General features: G+C 38.5%; 1 protein-coding gene across 1 annotated transcript; it reads right to left on the bottom strand.

Moving 5' to 3' along the window:
- Positions 1-3,294: 3,294 nt before the first annotated feature.
- On the bottom strand, positions 3,295-4,373 carry LOC148026545 (uncharacterized). The gene is made up of 2 exons (XM_087690984.1): positions 4,093-4,373; positions 3,295-3,995 (listed from the first exon to the last, which is right to left on the bottom strand). Exons 1-2 carry the CDS (start codon positions 4,346-4,348, stop codon positions 3,766-3,768), a joined length of 486 nt encoding a protein of 161 aa, XP_087547110.1. The 5' UTR covers positions 4,349-4,373; the 3' UTR covers positions 3,295-3,765.
- Between the last annotated feature and the right edge of the window lie 5,555 nt (positions 4,374-9,928).

The raw sequence follows: 9,928 nt of genomic DNA, 5'->3' as shown, positions 1-9,928 counted from the left end.
TTCTCAGAGATAGACCAAATTTGTATAAGCTCCAAACTTGGGATCCATAGTAGTTTAAGGGAGAGGAACAATAACAAACTTCCAAGGGTCATTGGTATCAAGGATAGCCTCAACTTTGCATTACCATAGGGTATGATTAGTCCCATCCACCTAGACTTATGAAAGATTAAAAAGAACAAGCACCTTCACTTGGATGCCATGAGAGAGAGAGAGAGAGAGAGAGAGAGAGAGAGAGAGAGAGAAGAAAGAGGCCTCAAGTAGAAAAGGATTCTAATAAGGGAGACATGAGAAAAACCTTACATTTAATGTAAGTGTAAGAAAGAACATAAAAATGACAATACTTTAAACTTAACCAACTTGATCAATTATCACCATGAATATATATATAATGTATGTATGTATGTTTGTTTACAAACATTTATTGAAACAAAACGCCAAACCAAGTGTTGAAATCAAATATAAATTTGCTAATTTGCTACAATTATGAGAAATGAAATTTGAAAACTCTAATTTATGCATACAAGCAATAAGCTAATTTTCTTCTTTAGTATTTAGACTAAATCAAGCTAAGAAAAAAGTGCTTCTTAGATAAGTGATAAGTAAAATAACACAAAATATACAACTAAAATTTCAATATGAGAACTTATTAAAAATAAAAAAAGTGACTTTCAATATATAAATATGAACCTTGGGTGCTCAAAAGTATAAAGTAGAGATTATAAATGAGAAGTATTAGTTAAAAATGACAAGTACGAAGCCACTTCTCTTCAAATTGACAATATATTCTAGATACTATATATTACTTTTTAAACACTTTGCTCTAAAAATCTCTCTAATGATGAATAATTTAAAATAGCTACTAAAAACATAATTATTCATTGCAAAATTTTAGTGCCTTGGAATAAAATTTCATTTGACCAAGTATTAAAAATATTAACCTTCCAAATTTTAGAAGTCACCAAATTTAGATTCTAGAGAGCTTCATTATACAAGTCCACCGATTCATGGTTAATTTCTTTGATCACAAGCATCTTATTTCACTTTCTAAAACCACTTATGATATAAACTTCTAGTTAATGCAAATACACAAATATAAATGTATTAATCATATGAGCTTTCTAACCAATCTCACCACCCAACTAAACTTTTAATTTCTCTTGGACATCTCGTTAATAACGATCCAAGAATATTATATAACACTCTAGTCATTTGCTACCCTTAAATAGACATATGAATATTTAATTATATTTAAAATACTCAAATAATAATAATCACATTTCAAAGTATATATGCATCAAATTAATTTAAATCATTGAGCCAACACATCTTGATAACAATTAATATACAAAAGATTGGTCACATTTAACCACAATCCATATCACGATTAAAACAATTTACTCAATGATTCTCACGATCACAGCAATCTTCATGACAATCTTTACAATATGAACACTCCTTTCAATTCAAATAGTCTTGACTACCATAGAAATTTGATATGATGATCCTTTAAGTCTCTGAAGTTTATTACATTAAAGATGTATTAACGACTATAAATCAACGATTGTGTCCTCAACATGAACATGCCTAAAGAAGATAGAAAAGATAAAAACACACAAGCAATGGAACTAAAAAGCAATAGAAAAAAGAGATTCTCTCTAAGCATACATGGTGTTAATACCATATGTGATACTACGTATACGCAAAATGAAACACACACACACCATATACAAAGGGGGAGAGAGAAGAATGAACATAGATTTATAAAGAAAAAAAACTTATCTTAACGTAAGGCCTACATACAAGGAGTAACTCCTACATGTGTAAACAACAACCACACTAGTGAGAGCACTAGATTGCAACAGGATGAGAAGTAAGCAATGATTAAAAAAGATGATGACAAAGAAAAGAACAATACTTTGAATAATGACCACAACATGTGTCATGGTTATTATTTATAGCATCCCACCAAAAAAAAAGAAGATTGAATGTTGTCCTAAATGGACTATTCTACTGAAAGTGGCCTTAATGCGGATTCAACCAATAAAACACATTCAAGTTACTACCATAAAATGAATCATAATGCTATGAATATTGAAAGTAATGACTGTTAGGTTAGGAACACACAAGAAATGCATGACAAATGATACTACTAGAGCTTCCAATGTCCCTATCAAACTTTGACTAAGGTTCCCAACAGGAGATGACTACCAGAATTGCAATGAACACTAACATGATTACAATTTTTTTCATACATTTTCATATGGTATACTTATACGGATACAAAAGTACAATTGGAGTACAATTCAACCCTAGGGGCTAAACCATTCATGGCCCTAATTTTATCTTTGAAAACCTAAAAAATAAAAGAGTATATGCATTTTTAATCTTCAAAACTTGTAACTTCAAATTAGCATAGAAGATCAAACTCCAAAGCATGATAATCACAAATTACAATGTCACACAATTACACACTTCTTGTCCATATGTTGCATGAAAACATAAAGTCTCAATAGTCAAAAAGTAATAACAAATTTTATGGAGAGAAAATGTCAAGTATTGTATCCCTAGAATTTCCCACTCCTAGTTTTTCCATAGCCCACATATGTTAAACTTTTCCTACTCCACCTTTTCTTTTCAAAAAAGTCAAGTATGATACTTTATCCATACCCCACATCTGAACCACTTTTCTCCCATGGAAAATTGCATACCCATGCATGGGAATTCGGCTATGAACATGATCATCATTGTGAGCATTGTGATCTTTCCTATCTCAATATTCTTCTATTTATGGTTGACACTCTTGTTCCATAGAGCAGCCTGGTATCTTGAAGGTTACATTATATCAGTGAAAAACACCCATCTCTTTGTTTGAGGTTTTTGAAAGACTCTACAAGCAATCTATAGCATAGCGAAAGCTGCACGCCATTGGAGTGCATCTAATGTGTGATGCATGGAGCATACAGCCTAATAAAGTTGGTGATTCACTGATGGTACTATGAATCTTATGGGATAGGCCTATAACTACTATACAGCAATGCTCCATAACTACATTTTAAACTTAAACGTCCCGGAAGGATTGGAAAATTTGTAACAATATAAAGGCCTAAAGCTAATCTATACTATTAGTTAAGGAGAGGTGGGGGGCAGGTGCCACGTGGCACCCACAAAAAAAAAGAGAACGCGGGGGCAAGTGCCACGTGTCCAGCACCCCCCCCCCCTCTCAAATCACGCCCGCCCCGGCCGGGGCGAGTCTAGGCACGGGCACCTAGTGTAGAATGAATTGCAAAAGACACACCTTCAAATTTTTATTTTGAAAAAAAGTTAAAATTGCAAACTTCAAAAATTTCCAAAAAAGCCTTCAAATCTATACTATTAGTTAAGGAGAAGTGGGGGGCAGGTGCCACATGGCAGCCCCCCACCTCCCCCACAAAAAAAAGAGAACGCAGGGGCGGGTGCCACATTAGAATAGTGACAAATCAAGTTGCTTGAAGAAACAATCACCTTCTAGTCAAGGAGCACTTGCTTTGATGCAGACTATTGGTAGCATAGATTCTGTACAACACCCTCAGTCACTTCTATGTTAAGAGGGGTAAACACCAATCTTCCAGAGTACATGTGCCTTGCTGCTGCTAGAGTAATTATGTAATGAAGATAATACCTGCATTTAAACTTTACTGCTTCTCTGCAGCAGTCCTAGAATAAGAAGCTCCATCGTCATTAAACAAGGTGACACTTCAGTGGGCATACTTTGCATGTATCTCATTGCTAAAAAAGGGTTGCTCCATCATCATAACAGACATGAAACCCCAGCCTGCAGGGGGGCGCATCTTCATCATAAACGCCGCAACATGTCCACCGGCGCTTCCAGTTGTTCCTGCCTGTGTTGGGCCTGTGGAGGGCATCATTCCACTTGTACACAATCACTCCACTTTCGTCTGTCCATTCTCCATCTATCCCCTGATGGGGAGGAGCAATTGCAAACAATCCTTTGTCCCCTGAGGCAGGCATGGGCTGACCTCTGTAAGAAGGTGGCAGCCATGGCACTACAGATCTATGTCTGCAAGCCCTAATTAGTACTTAATAGGATTGTACCTGTCATATGGCCGTGAAAGGCACAGGCATTGGGACCGTTGTCGTCATCTGTGTACATTCGACCACAGCGCAGGCATTTCCTCTCACTTCGGCCGTCCTGGCGAACTCTAACCACGGTCGTGCTTCTCTGTCTAGGCAATAACCCTAAAATCCTTGCAGGGGTGGGCATCTTGCAGGGCAACGCGACCTGTAGCGATGCCATTTGAGTAACTGCAGGTAATGCGATAATTTTAAAGTACCCAAAGGGTGACATCATGCGAAGGCCCTCATTACCACTTGCTTTTCCTTTCAACCTCCTGGCCAGCTTGCTAACTCAGCATTGCATGTGACACACTAGGAATGCATAGAGTGCTTTTCTCAACTTTGTGTTTGTCACCCATGGTTGACACCATGATCCCCCCCAATCAAACCACCACCTTTGCTTGCAAGAAAGCACTTTGCTACAAGAGAGAATAGATTGCAAAAGAGTTTTGAGAGTGAAAGAGAATGATTATATCATGTAGGTGCAAGGCCCGAGTGGAGGGAGAAACACCCAGACGTTTGCAAGATGATAGCTTACTACAATGCTTGTTTGTGCACTTGACCTCCCTCATAAACTCCCCCCCTACGAGAAAGCTCAATGCCCTCATTGAGTGGGACTAGGACTAGTTGACTCAAAAACCCGGGGGTCTTAATCCACTCCTAGAGAGCCTTAGCGAATCAATGTTTGCCCACTAAGAAGACGTCTAACTAAGATTGTGCCTTGTCCACTCACTCAATACAAGTGTGAAACTTGTTAGAATCGTGGATCTAGAGCATGGTAAATACTATGGCGGATGGAAGATGAGGACCAAACTCATGATGACATAGACAAGTAGAGAGAAACTGTTACACAAGTGAATTAGGTTCCAAGATAGCAGCTTGGACTCATAAACACAATCTTATGTAGGACTGACAAAGTCAAGACACTTAACTGAAAGTACAAAGCATCATGGCATTGTATTCATTCCATATGAATGTGGTAGTCAAGTACAATGCTTTATAGAAGTTTGGTTGTTCCACTCTCCTCACTGTGCATATGGGATTTAGTACAGCTCTTCCTGGAGCATACATCTTTGTCTATTTTTCAACACCCCCCCTCAAATGATGAGTCCCTACACTTGATGGCTTTTGCCCCCCCTACATGATAACATGGCCCAAGAGACTAGCGCATAGGCAACCTAGTCAAGTTAAAGCTTGAGACTTTACATTTTTAGCAAGGATTTTTACAAAGCAAATCCACTATGGGAACACATTCCTTAGAACAATCTGTCAAAGTTGTTGATGGTTGCGGAAGTATCTTCTTCTTCTTCTTCATTCATGAATTGGCCTTGGTGGTGGTCATTCTGCATCTGTTGTGCTCCTTTCTTATGAAAACATTCACTGCAATATGGCCAGTCTTACCACCCTTATTTACACTTGCAAGTAGTACGGCTATTGCTTTATCTTCATCAATATTCTTCTTCAAAGTTGCAAGCTGGGTTTTTAGGCTCTTGAACTTGTTAATGTGTGTGGTCATAGAAGCACTGTCTTTGATATCTAGTTTATAAAACTGCATGAGTAATTTTACCTTTGAATTCTTTGCTTGCATACCAAACATCTTGTCAAGTTCCTCCCAAGCAGTTCTAGCATTTCTAATGCCAGAGATACGATGTAGCACATCATCACTTAGTCCCTAGGCAATGATACCTAGTGTCTTGTTATTCATCTTCTTCCATTCTTTGGTTTTGAGCTAGTCTTCTTCAACGAACTTGTCTTCATCATCTTCCTTTTTGCTATCTGCATCATCTTCAAACAGGTCCTAGAAGTCTTTCACATAAGGTGACACATGGTCTTCTCCTTCCAAGCATGAAAACCTTCACCATTGAATTTAGTTATTTGCTCAAGCTCTACCATGTTGATAAGCTTCAATTAACCAGCACAAAAAAAAAGGTTGTATTTTAATGTGTCAAGAGACACAATAGGATTAGTGTCAAATTGACACTAGTTGAGTATTAATGGATACTAGTCGGTACTTGATCTGCTTTCTCTCATGAACTTTGTGGATGACTTCTGAGCTTCCTCTGACATTTCTAGAACTGTGATGAACTTCAAAGAGTGTTGCTCAATGATTAAAATCACTGTTGATAACTTTAGTGAGAAGAAACTGTGAAAAATGTCAAACTTTGAAGCTTTGGCTATGGCTTCTTGGATTAGGATTTTGACCCAGCCCTGGTTTTTTATTGATTGCAGGAGCTACAATGGATCGTTTTCAAAACTTTTTTTAATGGAAATGAAGCTCTCTTTATGCTCTATAAAACCCCTATGATCATCATCTACATCGCTGCAAAATCGTCACGCGCAGAACACATAAACGCAGGCAGGTGCATTTTCAGAAAAAATTGACGATTTTTGGTAATACTGCATTGAATGATGAGTAATGTCAGGCTTTGAGTCTATAGGCGGGAGTGCCTTAATGTTAGAAGGATATTCTTGGAAGGAATTTTGTGAAGATATTGCCTCTAGAGAGAGATCCAAGTCCTCCATGAAGGGTATGTCTTGCAGGCCACAGACTGAGTTTATGGAAGCAACTGATAGAAGTGACAATGCTGAGCTCCAGATAGGGCAATGTCAAGTTCTTATGTGATGTAGAGAAGTCTTGGGAATCAAGAAATAAATCTTCAGAAGGGAGCTTGGAGAGATATGCCCTGTAGAGAAAGTTATAGAAGCTTGAAGGGAGATAGGTGCAGACCTGGCTATGGCTGCTAAGATGGAGCAAGTGGAGATAGTTGAGAGATAAGCTCATTGAGCTGACTTGAGGTTTAAGAGGGACTGAGAGAGCAGAGAAAGGAGTCATGCCATGCCCGATTGGGCTCTGATACCATGTTAGAATCGTGGATCTAGAGCATGGCAGATGCTATGGTGGATGGAAGATGAGGACCAAACTCATGATGACACGGACAAGTAGAGAGAAATTGTTACACAAGTGAATTAGGTTCCAAGATGGCAGCTTGGACTCATAAACACAATCTTGTGTAGGATTGACAAAGTCAAGACACTTAACTGAATGTACAAAGCATCATGACATTGTATTCATTCCATATGAATGTGATAGTCAATTACAATGCTTTATAGAAGTTTGGTTGTTCCACTTTCCTCACTGTGCATATGGGATTCAATACAACTCTTCCTGGAGCATACATCATTTGTCTATTTCTCAACAAAACAAGGACTTCTTATTGAAACTACAATTATTAATTGACGTTGAATGCCTTGCTCATTGACTCGATTACAGATGTGGATGCAAGGACTTTCAAAGAAATAACGACTAGTCTACCCCACCAACTAGTAGAACTTGTGAAGCAGACATCGGGAATACAACAACTGATCTACCCACTACTCACTTACAACATGTGAAGAAAATGATCACTCATGAGATAAGGAAGGATGATATAAGTGAGGATTTTCTTGCTCATTGTAGAATTGGAGTAACAAGTCACAAGCATGTTCAATGACTACTGGTTCGGCGACCCATGAAGCTTCTTTGATTGGACGGTCCTTCCACTTGAGGAGGAACTATGGATGTTTGGCAATGAATCAAGTTTCCAAGACGAGTTCTAGCTCAAACGAGAGCTGAGCGAGTTGAGTTGGAAGAGGTCATTGTTGCCCAAACCTGGTATTTGCATGAAAGCGCCGCAGCAATTGCACATGGAATGCATCATGGAATAAAACAGTAGGCGACAACTGTATCTTGTAGGTTACATAATTGAGTCTTGTCACCACTTTGTAAAGACCATAGTACATGTTGTTGAATTTGAGGGTAAGGTTCTTGGGTAATTCAATGTTTTGGGAGCTTGACAAGTACCAAATCACCAAGGAAGAACTCCGCATGTTTATGCCATTTGCCATTGTATCTCTTGGCAATTAGAACCTTATTGTTGTAGAGACTTTCTTGGGCCACCTACATCCATTGTTTCCATTTGAGAATGAATTCTTTTGCATCTGGATCAACCACATATTGTTTACCAACTACCAAAGCCATGGGAGTGATAACTTCTTTTCCTGTAGCAACTTCGAAGGGTGTGAATCCTGTGGAACTATGCAATGTGGCATTGTAATGAAATTCCAAGATGTGAAGATATTGCGCCCAATCCTTTTCATCTTCTTGAACATAGCTGCAGATATAATCTTCAATGCCCTAATTCAGCCTCTCGGTCTATCCATCTGTTTGGGGATGAAAAGCAGACGAGAACCGAAGTTGGATATCCATGAGTTTGAATAACTCCTGCCACATGTTACTGAGAAATTGGCGATCCCTATCTGAAATGATTGCTAAAGGCAAGTCGTGATACTTGAACACCAGGGAAAAGAACAACTTGGCCACTTTCTGTGCTGTGATGGGAGGTTCTGTAGCAATGAAATGAGCTTGCTTCGAATAATAATCAACCACCACAAAGATGGCTGTGCAGCCATGAGACTTCGGCAAATCTGTTATGAAATCCATACTCACCATGTCTCAAGGATGGGAAGGAATTGGCATCTCTTGAAGTTCCCCTACTGGCTTCATCCGTTGTGCTTTCACCATTTGACAAGTAGGGCAGATACATACATACTTTGTAAATTCCTTCCACATCTTAGGCCAATAGAGAAATCTTTTAAGGCAGTCAAATGTTCTAACTTGACCAGAGTGACCACCTATAGGACTATCATGACATTCCTAGAGCACCTGTTTTCAAAGATCATCATCCTTGGGAATGTATAGGGCTCCTCAATAATATATGAGACCATTCCTCATTTCATACATTCGCCAAGGGATATTTCTTGTTGTTATGTCCTTCATTAGCTATTGTGCTTCCTTATCTGTATCCATTTTCTTCTACACTTGAGCACTAAATTTGCTTTCGGCCAAATTGATGGCTTGTACCTCTGCTTGTCTGCTTAGAGCATCATGCATCTTATTGGAGGAGGCCTATAACATGTACATGCAAAGAGAGATATTAGATGATAAGCCTCTTGTAAAGATGGAGGGAGAGAGAGAGAGAGAGAGAGAGAGAGAGAGATTGAATGTACCAAGTCGCTCTTTTTCCTTGCATGCTGCTTGGCCTATGCCATCTTGAGCTCCTTTGATTCTAGAGATTATTAGGTTTTTTCCTTCTTCAAAGGTCAAGAGTACAATTGAATAGCTAGTGCAGGCTGGCACTTCTTTGGATTGGTTGGCATAAGGTGCCCTCTTAGAGCCTTCCTATTGGACCCCCCTGCCCTCTTCCCCCTCATCATGATTGCTCCATCATTTTAGGTCCACTTCCTCATCACCATCATTGTACCACCACCTTTAAAACTAGTCTATAATGTCCTTATGAGAAGAGTCATTCTCTTTCTCCAAGAAATAGCCTAAGGGAAAAGACGAAAATACTAAAATGATATTTCAAACATGTTAAGTAGCCCCCTTTTAGTTCAAAAGGTTTCTATAAACTACTTTGACTAAAATTCACCCATAAAAGAAACATAAAATATTTTCTTAAAAAGTTTTATTTTTATTTTTTCCTATCTATGATCATGATTTGAACCTCCCCTCTTTTTCTTTGCATGCTAACAAGATATGTTATTTGCCATATGCTAAGTAGCAAAAAAGTACGTCACATTCACATGCTTATGCCCCTTAGGGTCATAAGCCCTCTTCCATAGAGGCAAAAACTAGTAGGATTTGGCCCTTGTCAGTCCATGTTAAGATATCCACTTTCCAAGGCATCTTTAGGAATTCTACACCATTGCACCTTCATCTAAGCTACATTCAAGAAATTTCATTATTCTTGGCACTTGCTTTAGGATCACTTCATTT

Source organism: Lygodium microphyllum, chromosome 13, assembly GCF_053477565.2.
Source record: "Lygodium microphyllum isolate KBCC chromosome 13, Lygodium_microphyllum_v1.1.10, whole genome shotgun sequence".
In the NCBI taxonomy this organism is placed as follows: domain Eukaryota; kingdom Viridiplantae; phylum Streptophyta; class Polypodiopsida; order Schizaeales; family Lygodiaceae; genus Lygodium; species Lygodium microphyllum.
This window is presented reverse-complemented; position numbering and strand designations above follow the sequence as displayed.

What these genes read in the sequence shown, in the direction of transcription:
- LOC148026545 (XM_087690984.1), bottom strand. Translation starts at nt 4,348, where the DNA reads ATGATGTCACCCTTTGGGTACTTTAAAATTATCGCATTACCTGCAGTT. An exon ending in CTTTCACGGCCATATGACAG is followed by an intron (nt 3,996 to 4,092) that starts GTACAATCCTAT and finishes TGCCTGCCTCAG; the next exon opens with GGGACAAAGGATTGTTTGCA.